Here is a 27,500-nt window from a genome sequence, read left to right as displayed (position 1 = left end):
ACATGCGACCGGAGACAGCGCGTCACCAACGACTTGTTCCCTCAAAATTTCATGAAAATTACATGACGGGTGGCTTACATCACACTTAACTAAGAAAAACGAAGAAAAACAAACATTTTATAAAAGCTAACCATTCTTGAACAAGTTCTTAGGCTTAAACAAACCCACAAATGGTCAACTTTGCATGCATTGGAACGTTTTGCTTCGTTGATTTTGGCTTGGGCGACGGGATGTCTCTAGTCGCTTCTATCAAAGAATACGAGTGTTAATTTAATTTAGTTTTTGAACAAGCAAAGGAGATTTGTTTTTGTACTCTTTCATAAATCATCCTAATGGCCTTATTATTCCTTTCTCATTATTCTGTTGAACTTGTCAAAACTGTCATTAAATTGCAATGAAGATGAAGATATTCCTTACAAAAACTCACCGCCGTCCGCCATGTTTCGAACCCCTTTAGAAGGAAGACAGTTTGGTTCATCATACACAAGCGATAATTAAAGAAAGCTTTCCCGCCAAGTTAGGCCACATGATCAAAGCCCAGGTCCCTGGATTCGCGCCAATATTCGAGCGGCTTCTCTAACCTCGCTTGGCCGTGCTGCCCGTGCACAGAGGCACCGTGTCCTTCGCCGTGTCAGTTTCAGACACGAAGGCTCAGCGCGTGTTTGTGCTGGACATTTTGCAAAATCTGAGCAAGTTTTTGATACCTTTGTCCGTAAGAAGAAACTACCTATCTTATTTGAGGTATGAGGAAAATATTGAGCTCGGTAAGGTACAATTTACTGCCTGAGTTAGGTTAGTTGTGCTTTTCGTTGGCTAAACAAGCACCAAATGACGTAAACTTTCGCACACATCAATCTATCCACGAAACAGTCTTTATTCAGCGTATAGAAACTTAAATAAGGCGATCTAGTTGATTCGTTTTTCGTTGAAATATTTGTGAAGAAACGGTTTTCGTCGTTCTGTTTCATGTACATTTTTCATGCAATCCACCGTTTGCGTTCAGTTCAATATTCCTTCAAATTGGCCACGTGCTTCAAACAGCACGACGGCTATCAGTCATGTTTGTTTCACTACGGTGAATGATTTTGTACAATTCAAAGTGTTTGCACGAGGACCAACGTTTGAAGCCAAAGACACTCAACAAGCGAAATCTAATCTTGTTATTATTAAAAGTTATGTGGTTACTCCATGACCTTGCTGGAAATCAAGCTCTTTACTATTTTGGAGGCTGAAATTTGTAAGGGTTCTTAATTTAGCCCGATCACGGTGAATGCAAACTGAATTGTGTTTACGAGCCGTTAAGCGTTGAAGAATTGCATTTATTTTGCTGGAATATCCCGAGGGTTTGACATAATTGGCTTCAGTGAGTTTTGTGCAGAGTGCTTGAACAGGGCACCAATTAGCTCTTCACTAATGAAATGTAATACGTTACAAAAAAATAGTTATCTTGATTTTGGTCAACTAGGCACGTCTTTATTGTGTATTACTCTTCTTCGTTTTATCCATTACTATTGAAATTGTGTTCAAGTTTGGTAATTATCATTCATGTTTTTGTATGTGTCTTTGTGTTTGTTTGATGGATCCACCCTTTAGTGAAAACCTTGACAGGAAATTGCTTAAATTTCTGTGGTTAGAAAGCAATCATATACATCATGCACAGCTTCATCATGTCAAATTTGATATTCCTCATCTTCAGGTTGATTCGGTCAGTCAACCAGGTCATTTTCAGAAGCGCAAATTGAAAATGCAAATTTTTTCATACACTGTACATGTAGGATATAATATCTTGGACTGTAAGCAGATATTATTGTAGCGTCAATCCATTGTACATATTTTCGTGGTTCATTATTTGTCACCATGACTGCGATCATAACACAGTCATTTTGCCTGCACCCTGTACATCTGGAAAAATGAGTCACTGCTTTATTACATGGGAATGTGTTTTCAAAAATGTTAAAATTACTGAACGAGGCAAAAAGTTCCTCAGGAGATTCGAGGGATGTAGCCATGACAAAATGTTGCTTCATTGTTTTCAACTGTCCGTGTGGAGAAATTTCAAAAAGCTGAGAATGAATCTGAGTTCTCCGTAATTATCATCTCGCACCTCAAGTTTGCAGTTTGTGGATTTTTTTTAGCTTATATACTGGTACTACATGAGATAGACTATTGATAGAGTTACGAGTTGAGTTGAGTTTGAATTGAGTTTGAGTTGAGTTTGAGTTAAGATTGAGTTAAAATTGAGTTAATATTGAGTTACGGTTTTTGGCATTTTTGGCACTTAAATCTAATAAATATTAAGTAGAAGTCACTGAGAAGACCACGAAACACCGTTTTCATGAAGTGCACAGGTGTATATTTGCGAAATGGTTTTAACCTGATCAAAACAATCTTGAAATTTCATGCACGGCAGTATTCTTGTTTACCGGTTTACCAGTTTCAGCACTTGGACTCCTTCGATTTGACTACTGCCTGTTTTGCTGTTATGTGGTGTCATCGATCAGTAATCCATTCAGAAGATTATGCCAAGCCGACCACAAGGCTGATGAAAAGACCAGACCACAACACCGTACTCTTTTCGACTAGTGTGTGCGATCTTAAACATCCCACAGAGTTTACACAGAGTTTATGAACATTGAAGGTTGTGAGACGGGACCTGCGATTTATAGTCCTTATTCGCGAAGACTTGAAAGTCTAACCATTTGCGGATGTTATTACAAAGGCAGCACTTTTCTCCTCAATTATTTTAAGACCATGAGTGTTGCGGGTCCGGCCGGAGTCGAACTCACGATCTCCTGCATAACAAACTGAGCCACCGGCGCGCGGTTTTCCTTCTAGCGATGCAGAAAAGATGTCTTCTTGTAAGGCTAAGGATGGGATTTACTGTTAAGCTAGCTTATAGCCCCCGCGGCTAAACGATTAAACGTACCATTTGTCATCCTGCAGCGTGGTTTTCATGATCAGTGAGCCGCATGAGGGTTTATGTAAAACGAGGGAATCCGGAACCTGGAACGCGTTTTTTCCCTTACTGACCCTTTGTCAGTTCTCATTTATGTACTTGCAAAAACAAAAGAAACCGTGCACAAAAAACCAAAATTAATTAACAAAGTAAATAAATAAATAATGCGAAATGTAAACTGCTTTATGCAACATGATTTAAAGCGGTGCAAGTTTTAGGATGGTAAAAGTGTAGACAGAAAGAAATGTCTGTTGTGATTTGTTCAGATCACAGATATACTATCAATTTCAATACTTTGATTTCAAAATTTGTTTGTAGACCTTTTTTTTAACCGGTTGAGTAGGGATCCAGACAGACAATTTTTAATTGATAATTAAAGATCACCTCTTGCCGACGACTCTGCGGTTAACTATCAACTTTCCATTGCACGAGAACCAGAACCCGGAGTGCGCAAAGATCCCCAGTCTTACCATGTAGAAACGGGAAACAGAAGGTGAGAGAAACAAACATCATTTCATAGTGTTTTCACTGATTAGTAACAAGTCATATTTTAGAAAGGGGCCAGTATAGATTCCGAAAAACAATGCGAATCGCACCCGTGACCTTTCATGACCTTTCCCACCTTTCTAGTCGCTAAGTAAACGCGCTTGACACTCTCCTATAACTGGGCACCGTGACACAATCCGGGCTGCAGGCCTAAAACACGGGTCACTTTTGACGTGTTACTGGTTGCAGGCCATTATTTTACCTTTGGAGAGTAACCCAAAACCCTAATTGATTTGGGTAACCCTAGACCTAAACTTGGCTTTTAGGCCTAGGGTTAGACAAATTGAGGTTTTGGGTTACTTTCGAAAAGGTAAAACAATGACATGCAAGTATGAGTGACCCGTCAAACTGCAAGTGACCTTTGTTTTAGACCCCACCCAATCTCGGTCATAAATTTTGGGGACACTTGATGCCACACACAAGTTCACCCCTTCCCTCCTTTTCGAAGTTGTAGGGAAAAAAAACTATTGGCTTTTCTCATGACTGCCCAAAGTTATAGCGCGATCAATGAAAAAGGGGAAGGGGTTGTTTTTTGGATTGGTGTCACCATCTTTTTGGCTGTGACTGTAGCTAGGCAACTAGACGTCATAGCAGACCGAAGTAGGGATTAGCATGCATTTAATTTCATAACTTACAGTTAAAGTTACCACTTAATAGCACCATCAAGGCCAGGCGAAACAATCAAGCATTACTTCTTTCAAATTTGCAGTGAAATGGTTTTCCAACATGTGTGACTAGGTCAAACGTGTTCACTTACTTAAATGCTCGGCTAAACCTCTTTCTGATGATTTAGATCCAGAAGCAAAGACAAATACGATAGACAGACATTACAAAACTTCGGTGAGTAGAAACGTGACAATCGTCTTTAGAATTTTAGCGGTTATGAGCAAAAAGCGTAATGCGGGCTCATTTCGTCATATGTTTTCCTCTTTCGTTTACGACGTTCTTGTGATGCCGGACAACAAATACGGTTCATGATAGCTGCTGGGCCGGCTTTAACTGGCTTAACAATAAAGCCCATGTATCCCTCTAAGAAGACATCGCTTTGACGTCGATAGACTTAACAGCAGCATCGAGAATGATGCCGTGAAAGGTGTAATAATTATAAGATTGTTTTGATCATTGGAAAGCCATGCCATTTTGCAAAATTTTATGCAAATATATCTTTCAACGCGGAGAAAACAGTTTTCGAAGTGACTTGTACTGAATATTCACTACTTTTAATTCCGAAAAAAACCTAAAACTGTAACTCAATCTTAACTCAAACTTAACTCAAACTCATCTCAAACTCAACTCAACTCGTAACTCGATGAATAGCCGATCCCGTACTACATAATCATGTTCTGGAGCTTCTGCTTCCTGGTAAAATTAAATTTTGACAACAAAAGGTAAAAAATTTAAACCAAAGCTCTTCCTCTTGCAACTGTTTTTCCTTTTTTTGGGTTTGTTTCAAAGTACCAGTACCTAAATTCCACATTCAGCAATAACAATCAAGGCTGCTTCCTAAGAAGCCCAAAGGCTTCCCAATGTTAAAAGTTAGTAGCCCAAGTCATTTTTTCAAGAGCCCAGAATTAATTAATTACTTAAACAGCATCGCATTACAGAAAGGCTACATGGTGTTGTAGTAGATCGTTTTGGTGTTCCCCTGTTTCGTGGTTTAGTAATGTCTGTGGCCAGTGGTGGATGTTTAACTCACTGCTTTGCGGCTCAGTAAATATATCTACCACTAGCCACCTCCACGTCGGTGAATTGTTGCTAATTATACCATGTCATTTGGAAAGGAAAATCTCATAACCCAATACACATGGCTATCATATTCTTGGTTTAAAACAGATACAATTTCACATAAAGTTTTTTGGAATTGGGCATTATGTCCTAATTTATGGAAAGAGTGCTGTAGGCTATCAATAATATTATATTAACATGCCATGAAGTCTCTGTTTGCATGTTCATGTTATGTTAGTTCATGTTATGTCAAAACACTTTTAAAAAAATTGTGGTACATACTTATTTTCAGTTGCATTTTAAAAAACCCATAGTGGGAACAGGCATGCATCATTTGAGTGGACAAGTAAATTTATTCTTAAATTCTTACGAAGCATTTAGAAGTTTTGTATTTGTTGCATCCAGCAACATAAAATGTGCATATGTAAACTCTTAATAAAAGCCATTTTAATCCATGCATTGACATTGTTCAACATGAAATGACCTCATCTGTGTTTTTTTTTAGTGTTTGATGATCTACATGTATATTTATGACAATTGGCAGTTAGAGATAACAAGTTCATTAGTCCTTAATAAATAGTGAAAATCGTTTTATCCATTTCAATTTTACATTCCCTTTAACACCCATCAAGGACTTCACTGATATAACATATAATACATAGTGTAAGTGATAAAGGGATCATTATTCAATGATTTTCATTGCTACCTGGGCTTTAGAATATTGATGGAACTGAAGATGTTATATGCTTCATTTGCTTGTTACGCAGCCATCATGTGGATCCAAGTCCGAACCATGGATGGTAAGCAAAGTTCTCAGGTTGAGGGTCTAAGCAAACTTACCAAAATTGAAGAGCTACGGTGCAAGCTGGAAAAGGCTTTTGATGTTCCACCTAACATGCAAAGACTGTTCTTTAGAGGAAAGCAGGTAAAGACCCTTGTGCAGCAATAGTTTTTCTCCAGAATTTTTGAATCTGCACTAATTTACCAAACCTAATTAAATAGAAGTTTGTTCATGGGAATGGAATCTTATCGTAAACTGGAGGAGTCTTTAGTTTTCTCTTCTGTTGCAGTCTTTTTTAGTTATCCTGGTTCATAATGATATCTGGCTTTGATTAAGTAAGTAAACTCAGATGAAGAATTTAACGGTGCAGTTTTGTTTTTGTCGGTTGTTTTCAAGACTGACAGAGACAATCAGATCGTGCAACAACTGCAACAGATTTAATCACTCCAGTTTACCATGAGTACACATACAGTCATTAACCAGTAGCTAGAACTTCGATCCAATAACAACAACAGCATTACAGTAGCTAGAACTTCTCACTTAAACTTCAGCTTGCTCGCTTAAATCCGAACTTCTCGACAGCAACAGTCTTATGTCAACAGGCTATTAATAGGGAACTCATGACCATTAACTTAATTATAGAAATTGACAACTTCGTTTCTAGAACGTTCTGGGACAACAAGAAAAGGTAAGGAAACTCTAGAAAACTCTAGATATCATAACTGGTGCCTTTAATTTTGAGGCTTGAACATTAGTTGAGTATCATTTTTATCCGTAACTAATTGGATCATTACATGTACTTCCTGCTACTATAGTCGCGGAATTTGAGAGCCACCAACGGATTTCAGACCCTCCCCTTCCTCTATCACTGGCCTGTACATTGGAGAACCAAAATAGTTAAATAAACATGTAAAGTTGTGTTTGAAACCTTTGTGATATAAGCAGCTACAATCCTGGTCAAAAGTTGTTGGGAAGGTTGTGCGCATCACTTCACTTCACACCTAATTCAATTATTCTAACTATTGGCTGAACTATTTGGGAAAGAGCATGCTCTTGTGGCCCCCCTCTCCCATATTCAATGTTGGAAGAAAAGTCACCATTTTGTTTGGTACAAAATCCAACAAGGGGGGCTATCTCAAAAGTGACGCTACCTTCCCAACACTTTTGTCCAGGATTGTAGCAGTACCACTATTGTTGTGTGAGCAACAAGTAAGCAGTTTTGGCTTTAATGTGATAACACAGCCAAACATTGCTTCACAGAGTGAAAAGGATCAGCATTTTGCCTTGATCAATTTTGTTATTTTGCAAGTTAGAGGATGGCCACACGCTGTTTGACTACAATGTTGGACTTAATGAGATAGTTCAGTTGATGATCAGGACAGTTCCACCTCTTTATGACAATAACAATAATGAAAAACAAGCACAGAAAGACAATAAAGAGTCAGATTGCAAAGAGCCAAGCAGTTGTCCTACTCAAGTTAATGGACATATTACAAGCAGTCCTGAGGTACGCATACTAAACTTATAGGGAAGATATCTGTTTACAAACATTGATGTCAAATTACTTTTAATATTCAAATCTGCCAACCACCGAATAAAAGAACCCTTTGTTTTGGTATCCAATAAGGCTCTGGTTGGCACTTTAATATCAATAGGTGATGTCATCTATATCTTCGCTTATCACTTTATAAAATAATCAGGATAGTATACATGTGCACTCTCATTGGTCAATAGTTGGGTTAATTAATTAATTAATTCTGGGCTCTTGAAAAAATGACTTGGGCTACTAACTTTTAATGTTGGGACCCCTAAGTGCTCTTAGGCAGCAGCCTTGGGCCATGCTGGAAGAAATGTCAGCTAACATCTATCATGTGACAATTATGGCATGAAACATTATTTCCACCATTCCTATGTTGGACTGTTGCCATTTTGTTGCTCTGTGCCTTTTGCACAGTGTTTTGTTTGCAGTCCATGTTTTTTGCCTAGTCCATAACCTTCAGTCCACATTTTAAACTCAATCCATGTTTTATACCTGGTCCGCAGTCCCACTAAAGGGTAGTTGTCTTTAGGCCTAAGGTTATCATTTTTGTAAAGGTTTGGAATGTTTCAGGTGTTGTACCCTTCACCCCCTACCCACCACCCACTTGAACATGGCTTTAGTAATACCTCTGGCATTATATTTATGTAGTGTTAAATCCAGTGATTGTACTTTTTTATCTTAGGAAGCTGAAAGTGGTGAGAACAAGCCTGGTACATCACAAGATAAGATCGTCAGAAGCCTTTACAAAGTATGTCATAAAAAATAATGCTCTAAATACTTATAGATAGTGTTTTTGTTGTGTGGCTTTCCTTGCAATTGTTGGAGTTGTTCCCTCAACTACAGTAGTAAGTCTGGCTTAGAGTCAATCTTTAAAGGTACAATCCTTATATATGGACCTTCCACTTTATTGAATCATACATGGATGTAGATTAATAGGCCTCACTTAAAACGTGATCATCTATATTACAGTACATGTGATGTTATTCTAGCCCCTGTTCAAAGGCTGGATAACTTTATCCAGTGGATAAGTTACGATCTAATAATTTCAGTTTACAAGTACAAAGACTCTAGGCAAATCTAAGAAAGGGTGTGTATGATTACCTTGGACAATGCTTAACATGGAGTATATTTTGCATTATGGATAGTGACCTATCCACTTGATAGTTATATACAGCCTTTATAATTTGAGCAACCAGGGCCAGGAGGACAACACTTCAAAAGGATAATTTTTTGCTCTTTAGAAAGGAGAAATGATAGATGCTAAAGATCCTATCTTGGGGGCATGGTTTGAGGCGAAGATAAGGAATACATCTTTAGCAGATGAGAATGACCCAAGTTCCATTTTTTATCATGTTGTTTTTGATGGGTAAGATTTGACTTTTCAGTTAACTTAAAATGAAATGTGGAGCCTTTAAAGTTGAGATGCACTTAACAATGGATCTTTCTTCACCTGACTCACACTGGAAGCACTAGTTAATCAAATGGAGCAGCAAATTGGAAATCTATTTTGTTTTTGTGGCTTCTGTCTCCTTATACTTTTGTTTCACTTTTCTTACTGTCATTGATGGACATTACTAAACAGCGAATCGGAGCACCAAAACATCATATATGACCCCACCATACTAACTGACAAAGGTTGGATTTGAGATTAAATATCGTTTTAGGCAGGCCTAAAACGTTATTGCTCCTAATCTCAGTCTTAATCTGAATCATAATCTTAATCCAATAATTAGGCCTAAAACGATATTTAATCTCGAAGCCAATCTTTGTCGGTTAGTATTCAATGTATGGTGGGGTCATACATGGTGTTTTGGTGTTTCATTTTGCTGTTTCGGTGTTTTAATGTTTTGTGGTTTAGTAATGCCGGTCATTGATCTTACATTAAGTCTCAAACAAAAAACTATTGATGTGTTTTCAGCTCTCCCCTTGATTTACAGCCATGTTGACCTTATAGTGAGTGTGGCAAGCGTTTCTTAGCTCAAAATTTTCTGGCACGAACCTTGAGTCACTTGACTGAAAAAATGTACTTAAAGCTTATTGATTGATTGATTGCACACTTTAATGATGGCGAGAATACACTTTATATAATAGCAGCAACGAGAGTGATTGTGTTTTCTGTTACCTGCTTAGTCTCTGATTTATAGAACAAAAAGTTATAATTAACTCCTGGATTGTATTTTTGAATTTTAGCATGTACATGTGCTTAATTTATTGAGTGCAGAGCAATATCCCTTTTGATAAATTACATTGTACAGTACTAAATACATTTTTTGCTTTATTATGTATACTGTAGATATGAGGAAGATGAAATAAACAAAATCCCTGAAAGCTCTATTAGACCCATTGCAAGAACAGCTCTAGCATGGGATCAGGTTAATAATGATAATATTTGATTCTTTTTTAATGAATGAATATTTATTTGTGCATTTATTTATTCACTTTCTGTTAATTTTATTTTTAAGATTTCAGTTGGTCAGGTGGTGATGGCAAATTATAATGTTGATGAGCCAGATGAGCGAGGCTATTGGTATGATTTTAAAATCAGTAAAAAGGTAACTGGCCACTGGGTTAATTTATTGGTTAAGGTAAATCATTGCACAAACCATTTAAAACAATATTACCATTATTGACAGTTGTGTTTGTGTTTAAAAGGAATCTCCAATCTTGAAATCAGGGATAAAGTGGTGAAAACACATTTACTGAAATATAATACAGTTCTGATTAAAGGGAAACTTGTTATAATTTTCTTTTTTGATTTTTTTCCTCTTTGTATTTGTGTTAAGATTTTCTCTGTTACTTCACACACAAGATACCTGAACAAATTAAGACCACCAAACTAAGGTGGCTACCATAGTAGTAGTAGTACCATAGTATGCCTATAGTGTATTTAGTACAGCAGAAGACCAGCAGGGCACCAGGGTGGGTCAAAAGTTCTTTAGCCACTTAAAACTGGGACTACTCAAGGAACTGACTAAATCTATCAGGATACGACTGGACACCATTTCCACTTGTAACACACTACCAGGATTTCGTTACACCAAGTAGACCCACTTTGTTCACCTATAATAACTCTAAACTCACACCTCTACACCAAACTCAGGTGGCTACCATAGTATCTCATAAAATGGCCCTGGAAACCCAGAGAGACTCGTTATGAAAGGGGTGGGGATGCTTGTTGTCTCGCCTAACACATGCAAGAAAGTACTAATAACAGCAGGATTTAAAGGTTTTTCTCTAAGTTTTAGTTGAATTTCTTTCTGTTCTTGACTTACATTGCAATCTTCAGTTGAGACAGCATAACTAGCAATGAGTTGAACCAAATTCCTCTATTTGCGGTGCATCTTATAACTGAGTATTTTGATGAGATTTTCAGCCATTGGCAAAATCTGTACCGGACCGGACCAACAAAACTCGGACTGGATCAATAACAAAATTCCCACCAATAGACACATGAAATCCCTGAATCACCAGTTAAGGTTACTTGCCACCTTCGTGGGTGTCCTTTGGGAAAAAGTTTGTATGTGCTTGTTTCAATAAAATCCTAACAAACTATACATCAGAAGAAAGCTTAAAAAAAAATAATGTAGACAGTTTTTTTATACAAGGGCCAGCTGAACAAAGTGCAAGTGCCGGATCTTGGGAGATCTGACCAGCAAATAATATTTAGACTAAAAACAAAATAATTATGCAAGGCTGGTTGTATGGCTGTGGGGATACATAGTTTTTGTTTGACCAATATTACGTCAGGCATGGCCGGACTCCTTCAGGGAGTTAAGTGATTTAGCTCCCTGAAGAAGGTGGGAAATAACGTTAACTGGTGACCCAGGGATTTCATGCGTCAACTTTGGGCGCGAATTTTGTTATTGATCCGGTTCGAGTTTTTTTTTATCCAATCTGGTCCAGTCTGATCCAGTCGGGTCCGGCCTGCTCTGCCAACAGTTTGTGACGTAAATGCCATCAAGTTTGTATGTTAAAGGTGCGTCCTATAACCGAGTGCGCCTTGTATCCGAAAAACTACCAAACATGTGTATTATCTATTCCTAGTGATTAAGTGTGTTCACCTCTATTCAACAGTATGATGGTCCAACAAGAAATACTAGAGAACTCTATGCAAGATTACTGTTAGGGTAGGAACTGTTTCAATTAAAATTTTCATACATGTAGTTGCTAAAACAAGGAATGAGCTACAATATGATCTACAATTACCTACAATGAACTACAGTGACCTACAATTGGCTACAGTGGGATAAATCTAAAATTGAGCTAAAGGGGTCAGTAGTATTAAGAATTTTAAACTGAAAAAGGAGGCACATCTCAGGTCTGATGCTGTTGTGAGCACATGAACAAATGAAAGACCACTTGGATATTATAGTTCATTACTGGAGCATGCTCACACTCCAAGGTAATGATTACTTCCAAAATTGAAAGAGATACCTCAGTGCTGATAGTAATATGTAGATTTAGCCAAGCCTAAAAGCAGAGCTCCCGGGTTGTTTATTCTTACTGGGTGTAAGTTTAGTGAAATTCTAAGGTTTTTGAATCGTCTGTGTTTTGGTGTTTCCAATTACTGCTTAATTAAATCATTTTCTTCGCTTTCTTCTATAAATTCGTTGCCTAAACAGTAAATTTCAGGCGAAAAACCAATATGGTATGAATCATGAAGCAAAGAGAAATTTACTGTGGAATTCACCAGTAAGTCAATGAAGTTTCCTTGAATTGCACGAGTTTTAAAAGAAAACAAGCAAATCTTGACCAAGCGAGCGGAAAAGGAAAAAAAGGCATTTAAGAGTCCAAACATTCCACTGATGAAGGGCACAGTCCCGAAACGTCTGTACATTTGGTAAGATTTTGGCACCTTCAGCAACATTATCAAATTTTATTTTCTTATTTAAGAGTCAACTGTTAAAAGCTGCAAAAGCCAGCCAATATCAATTACACTAAAATTAGAAATCACAGACGTACCGGTATGAGCTTATGTGACAGATCGTTAGGAAACTTTGTCAGTTCAAGGTGAAAAAAAGGGCCATTGGCAAAATCTGGATCGGACCAGACCGGATCGGATGGGATTGGCAAAACTTGGACCGGATCAGTAACAAAATTCCCACCCAAAGTAGACATGTGCACATGCAATCCCTGGCTCACCAGTTAAGGTTACTTCCCACCTTCGCAGGAGTCCTTCGGGGAAAAGTTCGTATGCGCGCTAGTTTCAATAAAATCCTAATAATAATACTGGTCAGTGGATGCCTTGTTTTGACAGGTGTCAATTGACCATAACATGGATGTCCAATATCAAAGATGTATGCTGTAAACTATGGCCGAATATGGTCAGGTGATACTGGTCACATTGGCATACATGAAGGGGTGGACAGAGGTACAGTCGTACGGGCACCAAAACCAAATGTTCTCGCGCAGATGGGTTACCATATTTTCCTACCCATGGTGCTCCACACACGCGCCTTAAATGCCCTGAGCTTCGCTATAATAGCTGTGCTCCACACGGCCATGCCAAAGGCGTGTGCGCTTAGCACCATGGGTAAGAAAATATGATAGCCCATCTGTGTGAGAAATATGTCAATGTAACCGGTATCAGTTTACTTGCACCTAATGTGGTGGCCATGCTCCAGCTAGTTTATGGTGTTCATCTTTGATATTGGACATCAATGTTATAGTCAATTAACACCTGTCAAAACAAGGTATCTGCTGACCAGTATCTGCTGACCATATTACAGGCTCTGGTTTAGAGCTAATCGAGGTCAGCTGTTTTTTTTTTTTTTTTAAGTTGACCGCTGACCAGGTACTGGGTTTCGATTGGATTACAGGCTTAAGCCAGGTTAACTGCTTGTAAGAATAAATAACCCAGGAGCTCTGCTTTTAGTCTTGGCTAAATTTATTTTTTATACCTCACAACTGTAATGGACAAGAACGTACCACATTATGCACCTCAAAACTTTATAAAACTCCCTAGGGGGAACAATACTCACTAACTCCCTAGAGAAACAACAGCTTGAACCTTGCACATGCACGTAATCAGGACATGTGTCTTGAAAGCACGGCAAATTTGTGGGCGTGTCCACTACAATTTTCAATGAAATTTGGAAATCTGAGTAATTTTCAAGGTTTTTAAGTTATGGGCGTGACAAAATACTTTCAACTACAAAGTGAGGAAGAAATATGGCAACTGATACGAGTCAAAAGTTGAAAGTAATTATTAAAGATAATTGTTACTCATTTGTATTTGAGATATTTGCCTTTTATTAAACTAGGAAGGATTATACTCTTATTTAGTTTGGTTCATTTTCGGTTGTGGAGTATAACAAAACACTCAATGATTGGTCCCATGGGAAACAGTGAGTTTTGTTTCCCCTTAACCCTCAATGGTCTTGAGGAAACAAAACTCACTGTTCCCCTTGGGACCAGTCATTAAGTGCTTAATATTAGCCATAGTCTCAGTGAAAGTCATAATAAATATTGCAGTTATGAGGCAACTTGAGCAGTAAATGCAAAAGAAGCCTGAAAAAATCCAGGCTTAAACGGTACTCACCTTGTGACTATGTAATTGCTCTGCACTTTCTCCACCATCTGAGCTATCAAATTCATCTGGAAGCTGGCCTCATAACTGCAATGATTACTTTTGCTGAGACCTACAAACTCTGCAGCTCAAATATATGAAAAAAAATTCTTATATTCTTTCTATCATATAACAGTAATTATAGTTATAGTAGTTTTTTCCAACTCTTTGTTATTTCTCTAAATTTATTTTAAGAACCAACACAGATGATACAGTGGCTCAGGAATGTAGACTCAAATTTATAGACAAAGAGATTTTCAAGATTGAAAGTCCTCCAGGTAATGTCATAACATTATGGCAAACATTTACAACTTTCCAACTTTACAAAAGAGTTCCCTCATAAATTATTTAAACCCTTTTTTTTAATTCAGCTGTGTCAAGAGACTAAATAAATTCAAAATTCTTGGATTTCATTTAAGTTCTAGACATTTACTATTAATTTTCTAATACTAACACTTTTCTGAAAATTTAGAAAAGAAATATAAATAGTTTACTTCATAGAAAGTGCGGCGTACGGGGTTTTATGCACGAGTTGTTTGTGTCAAAAACCCGAACGAGCGAGGAACGAGCGAGTGAGGGTTTTTGACACAAACAACGAGTGAATAAAACCCCGTACAAAGCACTTTCTATGTCGTAAACTCTTTATTACACATAACATGAGAATTTTCATTAAAATAGTTTTCTGAACGCGAATTAGAAACAAAAACTCACTAACAATAGAACCAAATGCAAATTTAATTTAATTCAATAACAAAGTACGATTTGCACGATTTGCACGATTTGCACGAGATGCACGAGTGATTGGCATGGAAACGCCTTTACGCTATCGCTGATTGGTTATACTTTCACATGTGAAATAGCTGTACGCCATTCTGATTGGCTGTATAGGTCTTTTTCACATGTGAAAATAAAGCGTATAGATTTGTACAAATGAGCTTTATGGAATAAAATTCTCATGTTATGTGTAATAAAATAATTTACTGTATATGCCAGTGGGGTGCAAATGAAACTTTGGTCTATTAAATTTTACTGTTTTGAAATGATTTGCTCCTGTCATGTGCAAAAATATGTATATATAGAAGACTATCTTACAAGATCACTAGTGTTTTCATTTTTGGCCTTTGCAAATTGTACTCTCTAAACTTTGAGGTCTATTAAAAAATGAAGTTATTATTGTAGCATATATTTTCCCTTGCAGATCCCAGTAGTTCAGAAGAATCTTTAAGCTCTCGAAATGAGAAAAGTTCTCCAGCGAAGAGTAAGTAATTAATTAATGGCACCCTTTGGTATTTTGTGTGTAAACAGTGTACAGTGAACTCTTAACCCGTTGACTCCCAGGGGCTTCGCATTGATCAGTAAAATTGTCTGGCATTAGACAGAGTAGAATACTAAGTATGGACGGTTCAGGTCGGCTTGGGAGTCAAGGGTTAAACGTTGTACAGTAATCATACATTATTATGGGGTAATTTTCTTATTTTCTTGGTTCTACTTTAGGACAAGTAAAACCCGACTGTAGCTTCTGCAAGGATAATCCCAACAAACTCTGCAAGCATTGTAATTGTCATAAGGTAATGCTTTTTCTCAAGCTCTTAGGAGTGACTGTTTGTGATCAGGGAGTGAGTGCATGTTGTTGTGATTACAGTACTTTCTGAAACATTACCCTGTCAAATTAAAATTGTGTGGCTGTCAAACTGGAAGCACAACTCATTTCAACATTTTGTGCTATTTGTTCAGCAGTCTTCTTTATCTTTCAGTACCTGTATCTCAGTTTACATATAATCAAAAAGTTAATGTTGCATTTATCACAGTTTCTGTAGTCCAGCAGAGCTTACTTGGAGCAACTTTTCCCTGCGGTACATGTAGCGGCAACTAATCAGTTTAAGTTCACCCTATTTAAGGGAGTCCAGGTGGTTGTAAGATTCCAGATCCCAGCCCATGGATTCCGGATCCTGCATAGTGGATCCTGGTTCCACACAGGATCCACAAGGAGTGTTCAAGACTCACAAGTTATGCCGAAATGGATCCTGGGTTCCATAAAAATCTATGGATTCTGGATTCCTTACAATCAATTCCAGATTCCACACTCTGGATTCCAGATCCAAAAACCTTGCACTTACTGAATTCCCGATTCCGGATTCCTTCACACTGGGCAATCAAGTGGTACCAAAACCAAGTATGGTATTTACAAATAATAATATTATTATTCTCTGCTTGGAAAGTGGCTCTGGAATAAGAAAATAAACTGGATGGTGTAGAAAATTACAGGACCTAGAAATGAAGTTTTCTTCCCTTGTAAAACACAATTTGTTTTGTGAAGCAAAGCCTTTGTGAGCATTGTAGGAATTTATTGAATTTTTTTTTTCCGCAGTGTGGTGGAAAGGAGAACCCTGGTGATCAGTTGTTATGTGATGAATGTGATATGGCTTTTCATATTTACTGTTTAATTCCTCCACTAAAAGCAATCCCTGATGATGATGAATGGTAAGTATACTTTTAAAAATTGCACCGTAACCAGGATGAGACATGTTGTGAATCTGAAAGACGTTCTCTGGTTAAAAATTGGTTAAAAATTATAAGCTTTCGGCTATCTATCTATAGCCTTTAACGAATGAAATATAAGAAGCACGAATTAAAATATATACGAAAAGGGGTGTAAAAATTCGATGCGGGTGAGAACTAAAATATGAATAAGAATGATCTAGAAAAAATTACAATAAAATAGAGTATTGTCTCGGTAACGGTTTAGAATTATTGTCCGCGTTGACTGTTGTCTGATATGTGCATGCTGCGTTTTGTGTGAAATATTTACGCACTGGAGACTTGCAGACAACCAGATTTAAAATTCTGCTAATTTAAATGATATGGTAGGTGATTTCTTTAAGCTTAAATGAGGAAAATGGAATGGATAGACTCTTACATTGTTGACACATTTGCCAAAAAAAAAAAGTCCTCACAGGCAGACTTGAGATGGTATTTAACCTTTCATTCCTTTACCTTGCCAATTATTGTTGTTTGCAGGTATTGCCCACAGTGTAAAAATGATACATCAGAGGTTGGTAAAATCTTTAGGAGCCCACAATGTGATTCATTTTCTTCAAGTGCACATACAATAATTGTACACTAGGGTTGTAGGTTAATCTGACAATTGCTCAAGATATTTCAAAGTAGTGTTTTTAGCTTAGGAGTCTACTGAGAAATGCCTGTAAAGTTAGTATTTTGAACTAGTTCATGGTTTCTGTAAAAAAGAGATTTTTTTTGTGAAGAAAATTACTAATTTCTCGTGCAAGTCTCCTATTTTCCTCCCATAAGGGCTAGCCTTTGCTTGCAATAAGCAAAACAGTATCTGCAATACTAAGTATTACATGCACTTTGCATAGTTACTGGTATATGACAGTGTAAATGAAGTATTTTACCACAATTGCTTGTAATCTCGCAATCTGATTAATTTCCCATTGTCAATAAGAGTCTAGACAAAGCTGCTGGCGTCATGCTTGCGTCAATTTATCCCGCAATGCAATAGCCAATCAGGAACGCTCATTTTGGAAAATAAACCAATCATATTGCGAGAAAGTTATAGACAATGCTTACTCTTTCTTCGTGAATCCACAACATTTTGACCACTGTGATGACGAATATCATTTTCGATATAAGTACAGACAACGCTGAACCACTTTCAATTTGTTAATTAACTATCCTCTTTATTATTCACTTATAGGTTATCCATGCTGGTGAGAAGTTAAGGGAAAGTAAGAAAAAGCAGAAGATGGCATCTTCAAATTCAACTGCAAACAGAGACTGGGGAAAGGTGGTGGTCTTCATGACATAATTTAAAAAAACGTTCTTGTGTAAGACTCGTTAAAAATCTAAAAGGGAACCTCAACTCCAACAAAAAATAAGTTACTTGTAATCCGAGGAAATAATAATAATAATAATAATAATAATAATTTTTTTTTAAATGTTTGCAAAGAAACAATTTATAAGCAGTGTTGTTTTCCTAAACCTCGCCCCTCTCGCCTCACTCTTCCATTATCCATACCAAAACCTAGCCCCCCCACTTTCAAACATACTCTGCAACCCCTAATCATTATACATCAAAAGCATTTTGTGGCGAAATAAATGGGCAATTACCAAGCATGTCTCAAGAACTATCATCAATGAACTTTGTAGCCCTTAATTGTTTGTAGTTTTATTTGAAAACATTTATATTATTGTTGTTGCTGAACTTGCTGCTGTTATTGTTGTTTCTGCTGTACATGTATGTGGATTACAAAAAGAACAAGAAAACCTGTTCAACAATGTACATGTTTTGTTGTGGATGAGCATTACAGAAATGGAAGGAAAACTTTTTAATGAAAAATATTGATATGAGATTTTGCATGTGTTCTTAAATATGCCCCTCCCCCTCAAGTCTTTCGGTCATCTTCACTGCGATATTGTTATTGATGTTTGAACGTGTTTCTTTTGTTACAGGGTATGGCATGTGTTGGCCGAACCAAAGTATGTTCAATTGTGCCGCCAAACCATTTTGGTCCTATTCCTGGTGTTCCTGTGGGTTCAGCTTGGAAGTTTAGGGTTCAGGTTTGTTTTTTTTTATGGATACCTTCCTCTTACCGGTAATTGTTGCGCATCATTTTATGTGAGGATCAAGGAGCACCGGCCTGGAAGAAACCAGCATCCAAAAATTAATAGTTATTCCCCTTCATGCACGTCTTACTACTGTAATTGGCCCGTGACAAGTTGCGTGCTGTTTACTGATAGACTTGGCTGCAGTTTTCGTAAGTGAGATACGAAAGAAGGTACCTGCTATTCCAGAAGCCTTGGAAAAGGCTTTAAAGTATCGTTATGTACTGCAACTTCCATCCAACGTTATTTAATCAGGTCAGTGAGGCTGGAATACACCGTCCACATGTCAGTGGGATTCATGGCAGAGATGGAGATGGAGCATACTCCATTGTGTTGGCTGGTGGATATGAAGATGACTTGGTAAGTTAATAATGAGCAGAACATATCAAAGTGCAAAATGTTGTTCTCTGTTTATCACTCACATCAACAGTTTTTCATGTGATCAATTTGGTCATGTGGTGTTGGTGTTTTGCAGAATGTGAAAGAGAAAATGTATTTGAAATGCATACCACAATACTGTCGTTTTGCATTGTTACCATTACTGTCAAGTTCTTTCGAAGTGTTGTAGTCTGTGATGCCACAAGATTAGTTCAAAGAAGCAAGCAAGCGAAAAGGCAACTCAAGCCAAAGCACATGGCAATGCCCCTGCAAACCTCCCTGGAACCCCCCCAAATATCCCAGGCAACACCGCTGCATTGGCTTGGTTTTAACTTTGCCTAAATTATATTTAGCCTCATTTAATGAAGATAACACTGAGTTATAATCTTTTATGAAAAATTCAAGTGCATCTTAAGGTGATTCCAAAGAAATAGAACTTGTCATAATTATATTAGGTTGTTAAAAAGGGGCTTCACCGTGCTTGTTTCTGTGGTATGACACCAATGAAATACCTCTATTTTTTAGGCCTCTTTTGACAATTGCCACGCACAGGTATTAGAGACCAATTTGGCTTGATTTTATTATGTAACCCATGGTAAATACTGCCAAGTCTGGTGTCATTCTATTGCTTATTCACTGACATAACAGAAAAATGCATTTGAATGCCTTTGTGAGCACAAAGCACTCCAAAATAGATTTAACGTAATAGCTGTTGCAATCGTTATTGCTTGTTGGGTACCATTCTATCAAATTGCCAAAAAACTTGCCATGCTGTAGATTGTTGCCGATTCTTTTACAACTCTATGATAAAGACAACGTTCTTAGCAAGATTATGAAATATAAATGGGGCTCAACGTACTAAGTCAGGAGAAAATAGCCAATTGTTGATGGATCAAGCTTGGTGTCAATGAAAATCACCCATTTTTCTTGCATTATGGCGTGCAAACTGATGATGCAAGAATATATGTACAGTAGTCTTCTGAAATGCAGACCAGGAAATCACATTAAAGGAACCCTCCACTGTTGATCATATAGTAATATCATAGGCCAAAGTTAGGCACCAAATTAGGTTTTCTGTTTTGTTATTGTAGGACAATGGAGATGAATTCTTTTACACTGGTAGCGGTGGCCGAGATCTTTCAGGAAATAAAAGAACAGCAGAGCAGTCATGTGATCAAACCTTAACAAAGATGAACAGGTCTTGAGCTCTGGCTCTTAGTAATCTCCCCTTTTACAACATAGTTACGTAACATAGTTACGATTTGCTGGGTTTACACCCATTTAATGGTGTTATTCAGTAATGTTTGTTATTGTAAGCAGCTTCTATTGTTTTAAGTCTAACTCATTGTTTCAATAGTTTAGTCTTTTGTTTTGGCTAGGGTATCAAGCTAATCACATTATATGATGTTATTGCTTCATACCCTAGTCGTATAAAAGTCCCCCAGTATTCCATGGTAGGGCTATTTTTTTACCTGGTGACACAAAGACTTCAAAGAATACGAACTTTGTTGAAAGACTTAGAAGTGAAAATGACCAAGTAAAGTTTGACTGTGCATTTGTTTTCTCTGGATGTGCATTGTGATTACTTTACTTATTGACTATTGTGTGCTGTGAACATTCCAGGGCGCTTGCCAGGAATTGTGCAGCACCTTTAAATGACAAGGAAGGAGGAGAAGCCAAAAATTGGAGAGAAGGGAAGGCCGTCAGAGTAGTAAGTAAATATCATTAACTAAATAGAGCTAGTTATCTGTCCTAACAACGAAGTCTTGGAGCGAACCAACATTACCAGCATTGAGGCCATGCTTCTGACCAGACAGCTACGCTGGGTAGGTCACCTGTCTTGCATGGAAGACACGAGATTGCCCAAAGCCGTGTTCTATGGAGAACTGTGCCAGGGCAAACGAGACAGGGGCGCCCCTAGAAAGCTCTTTAAGGATCAGCTGAGGCGACAGCTTCGCATAGCCGAAATCCCGGAAATCTCGTGGAGGAGAGACGTAGAAAGAGGAAGGCTTCAGCCTTTCGGAGCCCCCCTTGCCCAAGGATTCCCATGCCCAGGGTGTCAACGAGTATGCAAATCAAGAATAGGCCTTCACAGCCACCAGGGGGGCTTTCCGTCAGGGACAACCTTCACATTGATCCTCGGACTTGAGGAACCAGCCATCATCATCAGACTGGCGAACAGGATTGAGCACTCGCCAGCTGCCAATGTGACTGGGACTCGCTTCCCCAGCACAGAGCCAAATATTGGTCGAAGGGTTCTTTTCATAGCAAAAAAAATAATGGAAAACCATGCACACATGTTCAAACTAACTGTTCTGACAACTTTTGCAAAAAAACAGTAAACTGTTAACCTTTCAACAGTGGAACCAAAGACTCCTATCTTGGACGAGATAAAACTGCACTGTTTTTTCACGAAGGATGTTGGAACAATTGTATTTATTATAGAACGACTTCCGTATGACCATGAAAAAAGTGTTCGCAATTTGTTTTAGGGACCAATGTTTGGCAAGCTTAGAACAAAGCTTCTCCTTATTCCAAGGAAACTCTTAGGGTGCATTCTTTTGGGGCTATTCCAGTTGTACTTATTCCGGTTTACGAATAACAGAATACACGGAATACCAATTCCCAAAAGAACGCATCTGCCGAACTGGTTCCAAAAGAACACGATTACCGTCTATTCGGAGTATTCTTATTCCGGAATGGTCCCAAAAGAACGCGCCCCTAATATAGGCAGTAAACAGTTCGATTGCCCAATCACGTTACTGCATTTCAAATGACTTCAAAGCGAAATGCCGATCGCTTTCCAGAAAGTTCCAGGGAGAGATGACGTTGTTTGCATTCGCGTTCGCTAAGCCAATGAAAATTCGCGCTCGTTTGTTTTTGTTCGATAAACCAATAAAATGTTTTGCATTTTTGTTTTCGTCCTGTTTTTACGTTTATTTTTCAAGGTCATGTGTAAGTTGCTCTGTCTTCAGTTGCTTTGTTGTGTAAATGAACCTTAAGTTCCTTGGTTCTGTAATCTCCTGACCCCAGTTGTTCAAACGACGGATAGCGCTATCCACCGGATAAATCACTATCCACTGGATAAGTCAATTGGGTTCGCTGGTGTTTATCCGCTGGATACTGATTTATTCGGTGCATGGCGCTATCCATCGTTTGAACAACTTGAGCCAGGTACTCCAGTTTTCTACTCACAAAAATAAGTGTTGTTTGATTTGCAAAAATGTTACCTAGCTTTATTTCAGTTAAAGGTCAGTTTATAAGCTTTTGTTTTTTACCTTCTAACGTTGCAGGTAAGGAGCAGTAAACTTGCCAAACACTCGGAATATGCACCAACTGACGGAAATAGATATGACGGCATATACAAGGTATGTCATGCTAGTACTGCAAGTTTAATGGCATCTTGATGATGATACTCTTACTGTTTGTCTCCGAAACCAGGTTTCCTCATCAGGGTTCCTCGTGGTTTTGGTTAATTTTGTCACAGCAATAAAGTCAAGTGACTATTTTAGCGTGGGCTGTCAGCCAAACCAGAGGGAAAAAGTTGCTTTTTTAATGTGTAAACGTGAATAATGTTGCTTCATCTATCAGGTTGTCAAGTACTGGCCAGAAAAAGGGAAATCAGGGTTTGTTGTATGGAGGTACTTGCTCCGCAGAGACGACGAGGTAATGAACAAGAGTCTTTTTAAATTGATTCCGCAAGATAATTTCAGCCTTGCGTTTTCCGTTTCGCGATTCTTAATCCGTCTCTGTCCATCTTTGTAGTTTGCTAACTCGCTCTGTGTGTTTACAGACCCCTGCACCTTGGACAACAGAAGGAAAGAAGCTAATAAATGAATTTGGCTTAAAGATTGTGGTGAGGAGATACTTAACAGTTCTTTCTTTTAGCTCATTTGACTGATTTCCATTTTCTTCTTACTGGTTCGAGGCAAAATTCCCGTTGGCTTACTTGTACATCTTTTTGTTTTCCTCTGCCCTGAGCATTACAGCGGTTATCAGTCACATGCGCCCCTCGACGACATTTTTTCATATTTCGAAAGTAAAATTTAGGTGGACGTCAATCAAATGTTTCCATGACGAATTCAACTGCTTCCAAGAGAACAGGACTATTGTCATGGAAACATTTGATTGATTTTGACTTGTTGTGTTGATTGTTAATTTCACTTTACAGTGTCCCCAATTAGTGCTCCAGCGCTAAATCTACTAGATACTTAAATAAAGTTCCTTTCCTTTCCTTTCCTTTCCTTTCCTTTCCTTTCCTTTCCTTTCCTTTCCTTTCCTTTCCTTTCCTTTCCTTTCCTTTCCACCTAAATTTTAATTTCGAAATATGAAAAAAATGTCGTTGAGGGGTGCGTGTGATTGATAACCGCTGTAAGACAGTATGAATAGTCTGGATATAACTGAAATAAAAAATATTCATGGTTTTGGTCAATTTTTTAAATCCTAGGACAGCATAATTTGCATGACGCATCCTTTGTATTTGAATGGCAAAGGTTTAGTCTTTTTTTTCTTCTCAGTATCCTGAAGGGTTTTTGGAGGCACAAGCAAAGAAAGAGGAAGAGAAAAAGAAACAAGACAAACATAAAGAACAAGAGAAGGAATCTGCAAAAGGCAAAGGGAAAGCAAAGGGAAAGAGAAAAAGGAACGAAGGTTTGTATTTATTGAACAAAGCACCTCGACTCCTTATCTCAAGTTCACTTGTTCGAGACCCATCTCTGTCACCATGTTGTATTCTTAGACAAGTAGACTTCTCAACATCGCGAAGAATGACAAAGATGCGTCTAAGCCAGTCGCTCGTCATTTTAATCTCCCTAACCACTCCAAACAACGCATGGCCATTTTGAACGATTTTAGAGCAAAGCAGACTGCTCGCAGTCTATAAACAAGAGGCTTTGCTTCACATTGTCTCTAGAGGGGTACCGGGGACATATTCCTAGGGGGTAACGCTACGATGGACTGGCATCCCTTCCAGGGGAGTGTGTACTCTCGGTCGCTTTATGCTACAGAAACGGTATAATCTCCGGATCGTGTGAGCCCCCAGCGGTTCTTTGTAGGACTTTAACTGTGCCTTATTAAGCCTCTCATTGGTGGGTTCGCTTAACGGAAGTGAGCTTCTTTCTTCCTCTTTCTTTCCTTCTTTGCGTTCGCTGGGCGGACGAGTACGGGAAAAGACACTTCTGCCAGGGGTCAAAACTCGCTTTGATCCAACCGCTGCCCACGACGTTGGACGGCACTGTACAAAGCGCGTACCCCATTGTATGTTTGCTGACCGTGACTTGAGCCTGCTGTGTCTTGCGCTTTCCTTTACAGTAATTCCACTGTTGTTAAGTGAGCCCACACAACATGTGAAGTGCCACGAGAGGATTCGGTCGTGAGTAACCGTGAATTTCGACCCGTGGCAGAGTTCTCTTTTCCCGTATTCGTCATCCCAGTGAACGCAAAAGAAAAGAGATCTCTGCTGGCAGGGAACTCTTCGCCGTGAAAACGACGATAGTACATTCAACAACATCTTCTGAAACTCTAAGAATGAAAATTATGCACAAATTCTGAAAACTGAATTGGTGTGGACTCCATTGAAGGTTAGTGGAATGGAAAATTCGTCGTCAGTTACTCGCGTCCTCCACAAGACTTAACTTAGCAGGGAACGACGAATAAGTTCAAAACGAATGCATAAATCTTGGCCAACCCGTTGGAGACTTAAGATCCAAGTTTACCTTGGAATACAAACTACAGCTTCATATTTGGCGTCAAGCGTTAAGAAGTCGGGACAGTTTGAGTTAAGCGGTAAAATGCGATTTAAAGATCTTTTGTTTTTGCTTATTAATCCTGTTCTATTTTGGGAAATGCCACTTTTAACGAGTTGATGTTGCATCGCCTAACTAAACCTGTTACAGATATATTTATAACTTTCTTGGTTTCCAAATTATTAGAGACCTTTAGCAACGACGTTTTCGGGATATACCGCAAACCGCGGTTTCCGGTTAGTCATTTGCCGTTAGAAGTTAGCTCGATTTTGAACTTTTGCAAGCCGTTCCTGTTATGCAAATCGCGCCGCCATCTTGGATTTTTCATTGCTTCAACTGCTCTCAAATCAAACAGCTCAAATTCTCCCAAAACTTATATTTGAACTTCAAAATTGTTCCCAATATATAGCAAACAGATGTAACAACATGACTGATATGGTCAAACGGGAAGTCTGATTGATCTCTAGCTATAAAACGATGCCGTAAATCACTTATCGCAAGAACGGTGTCTTGAAGTTGAAACTCGAACCGCAGACTGCAAACGTGACGGCAAGGACGAGATCACATGATTTCCCAAGGTTCGCGGTTCGCGGTATTGCCCGAAAAGTTCGTTGCTAAAGGTCTCTATTGTCTTCTTCGTTTTCAGAAGGTGAAACCAGTCCAACGAAATCACCTCCAACGAAGAAAAGAAACTATAAATTACCCGATGAAACGAAGGCTTTAATTGCTGGCGACATCACAAACAAGAAGCTGTGGAAGGAAGTAACAGCTGACTTGCAAGATTATCCTGTGAGTTTCTGTGCCTTCTGTGTGAATCATCAGGTTGTAATTCAAGGCCAGTGAAAGGGCCACTGAACTACTAGATACTGTCTTACGTTTGGGTTGATTTTTGATTTACATCTCCCTCTTTTTTGTTCGACTTGTTGGTTACAGAGTAGTTCCATAGTATCTTTCAAATATTGTCTTTAGAGTTAACCCACAATAATCTTACGAAACTGCGATCGAGTACAACTTGGTTACACCAAACCGGCCAAATTGAGTAAGAACTCGTGAAATTGCTTTGAAAGTCGGTAGGGTTTGGAGCGGTATGGTAATTTGCAATTGTGCGTATGCCAAACCGCTGATACACTGTATGGTGGGCAAAATCTTGATTTCATTTTGACCGAAGGGATGGGTTGTTGATTAAGTTGAGTACATCCTGGCAGCGAATTCCGAGCCAAACCATGCAATTAGTCAAGTACTTTTCTCTATCGGACTGCGATCTTGTTAAGAGAGAGCTTTGGGGTGCTGGAAATTGTTGATGAACATGATAGGTTATGTGCAATGGCCACCCGGCATATGTGGTATGTACCCACGATGCTGTGTGGCATGCGTTTTGTCCATGTGCACTCCTTCACATTTGCCGCTCCGTATCGTTAGACGAACTTTAAGATCTACGACAGCGAGGTTGACGAAAACGTCGCCTCAAAATGTAACTTTGCAATATCATAACTTTTTCGCGATAAGTCCATCTAAAAGCATCCTAAAAATAAATTGGTGCGAGCGGTTTCAAAGAAAAACAGACATCGGAAGATTTTTTCGAAACCTCAAATTTGGTATTTTCACGTCGTTATGCTGAGTACCGCAAAAATATGTCCTAAAATGCGTGCGGCACGATCATTTTTCGTCTTTTAACCAATCATATTGTTGTTTTGTGGCGTTCTCGTCGACGACTGCGTTGCGGATCTTAATTGAAGTTTCTAATGTTGTGTTTTCGAGTGATCCCACTCTCCACGCGAGCCAATCAACAGAAATGACAACATATTTTGCTTTGTTGCATTGATTCATTTAAGTTATTTCATTTAAAAACCAACAGCGAATAAAAGGTAACTGAGTAATGACGGATCCTTTTTTTTATAGTCATTCATTCAAAAAGTGGAGGAAGCCTTTACGTGCATTTGTTGTCAGGATGTTGTTTGTCATCCAGTCACCACGAAGTGTTTTCATAACATCTGTAAGGTGAGTTTTGCGCGTTGCTGTTCTTGGCTTTGATAAACAATAACAGTCCAAATTTTTGACTTTCGTCCACAACTACTCATATAGTACAACACAGGCACAAACACTCTGTTTGATGATGTGCAGTTCTAGAAAGCCCAGAAACGATTATATCTTTGTCGTTTTCTGCCGTGAAAACAAAGTATTAGAAGGCCAGCTTTCATGAACTCTTAAAAATGAGCGTGAGCCCCGCAATAGTTTTTTTGGGCAACGTTACAACACGGATTTCCCTGTGATTTTATCTCGTCGGTGCATGCAACACTGGTGAAATCAGAATATTACTTTCCGTGCATTCTGATTGGTCAGTTGAAAGCAAATTTTGATACTTTTCATTTCATTTTCTCAGAGTTGTCTCCAGCGCTCATTCAAGGCAGAGGTGTTTTCTTGCCCAGCTTGTCGCACTGAACTTGGAAAAGGCTATAAACAGACTGTTAATAGCTCTTTAGATGCTGCTCTTAATCATTTGTTTCCAGGCTACAGCAAAGGACGGTGACAAGAACCATTCGTTTTTGAGATAACAGTTGTAATGTAAGGGGGAGTATGGATCGAGTTGTTCGAAGGAAGATTAGAGCAAAACCAGGTTTAATTTATACCACGGCAATGTG

General features: G+C 38.5%; 3 protein-coding genes across 7 annotated transcripts in view; 1 reads left to right on the top strand and 2 right to left on the bottom strand.

Moving 5' to 3' along the window:
• LOC137999991 (zinc finger protein 277-like) overlaps positions 1 to 525 on the bottom strand; it is a 16,411-nt gene extending 15,886 nt beyond the window's left edge. The window contains exon 1 of one of the 2 annotated variants that reach the window (XM_068846054.1): positions 428 to 525. In XM_068846054.1, the coding sequence (XP_068702155.1) occupies positions 428 to 440 (13 nt within the window). In that variant the 5' untranslated portion in view covers positions 441 to 525. Of the gene's footprint in view, positions 1 to 417 lie in introns of both variants that reach the window. The other variant, XM_068846053.1, reaches the window with a different exon arrangement.
• LOC137999996 (WD repeat-containing protein 82-like) overlaps positions 1 to 27,500 on the bottom strand; it is a 169,404-nt gene that overhangs the window by 98,244 nt on the left and 43,660 nt on the right. The gene's annotated exons all lie outside the window — the stretch shown is intronic.
• Positions 570 to 27,500, top strand: part of LOC137999990 (E3 ubiquitin-protein ligase UHRF1-like) — a 28,317-nt gene continuing 1,386 nt past the window's right edge. Inside the window, exons 1-27 of one of the 4 annotated variants that reach the window (XM_068846049.1) lie at positions 614 to 741; positions 3,336 to 3,449; positions 4,296 to 4,342; positions 5,995 to 6,152; positions 7,318 to 7,515; positions 8,231 to 8,296; positions 8,790 to 8,914; positions 9,842 to 9,920; positions 10,011 to 10,100; positions 11,623 to 11,675; positions 14,312 to 14,394; positions 15,315 to 15,374; positions 15,611 to 15,684; positions 16,485 to 16,597; positions 17,135 to 17,168; positions 17,832 to 17,921; positions 18,587 to 18,694; positions 18,995 to 19,099; positions 20,209 to 20,315; positions 20,741 to 20,828; positions 22,411 to 22,485; positions 22,709 to 22,783; positions 22,911 to 22,973; positions 23,635 to 23,767; positions 25,508 to 25,650; positions 26,761 to 26,859; positions 27,242 to 27,500. The exon at positions 27,242 to 27,500 is cut by the window's right edge and continues 1,386 nt beyond it. In XM_068846049.1, the coding sequence (XP_068702150.1) occupies positions 6,000 to 6,152; positions 7,318 to 7,515; positions 8,231 to 8,296; positions 8,790 to 8,914; positions 9,842 to 9,920; positions 10,011 to 10,100; positions 11,623 to 11,675; positions 14,312 to 14,394; positions 15,315 to 15,374; positions 15,611 to 15,684; positions 16,485 to 16,597; positions 17,135 to 17,168; positions 17,832 to 17,921; positions 18,587 to 18,694; positions 18,995 to 19,099; positions 20,209 to 20,315; positions 20,741 to 20,828; positions 22,411 to 22,485; positions 22,709 to 22,783; positions 22,911 to 22,973; positions 23,635 to 23,767; positions 25,508 to 25,650; positions 26,761 to 26,859; positions 27,242 to 27,388 (2,361 nt within the window). In that variant the 5' untranslated portion in view covers positions 614 to 741; positions 3,336 to 3,449; positions 4,296 to 4,342; positions 5,995 to 5,999 and the 3' untranslated portion in view covers positions 27,389 to 27,500. Of the gene's footprint in view, positions 765 to 3,335; positions 3,450 to 4,295; positions 4,343 to 5,994; positions 6,153 to 7,317; positions 7,516 to 8,230; positions 8,297 to 8,789; positions 8,915 to 9,841; positions 9,921 to 10,010; positions 10,101 to 11,622; positions 11,676 to 14,311; positions 14,395 to 15,314; positions 15,375 to 15,610; positions 15,685 to 16,484; positions 16,598 to 17,134; positions 17,169 to 17,831; positions 17,922 to 18,586; positions 18,695 to 18,994; positions 19,100 to 20,208; positions 20,316 to 20,740; positions 20,829 to 22,410; positions 22,486 to 22,708; positions 22,784 to 22,910; positions 22,974 to 23,634; positions 23,768 to 25,507; positions 25,651 to 26,760; positions 26,860 to 27,241 lie in introns of all 4 variants that reach the window. The other 3 variants (XM_068846050.1, XM_068846052.1, XM_068846051.1) reach the window with 3 other exon arrangements.

The sequence above is a fragment of the Montipora foliosa genome, chromosome 4, assembly GCF_036669935.1.
Source record: "Montipora foliosa isolate CH-2021 chromosome 4, ASM3666993v2, whole genome shotgun sequence".
NCBI lineage: Eukaryota > Metazoa > Cnidaria > Anthozoa > Scleractinia > Acroporidae > Montipora > Montipora foliosa.
This window is presented reverse-complemented; position numbering and strand designations above follow the sequence as displayed.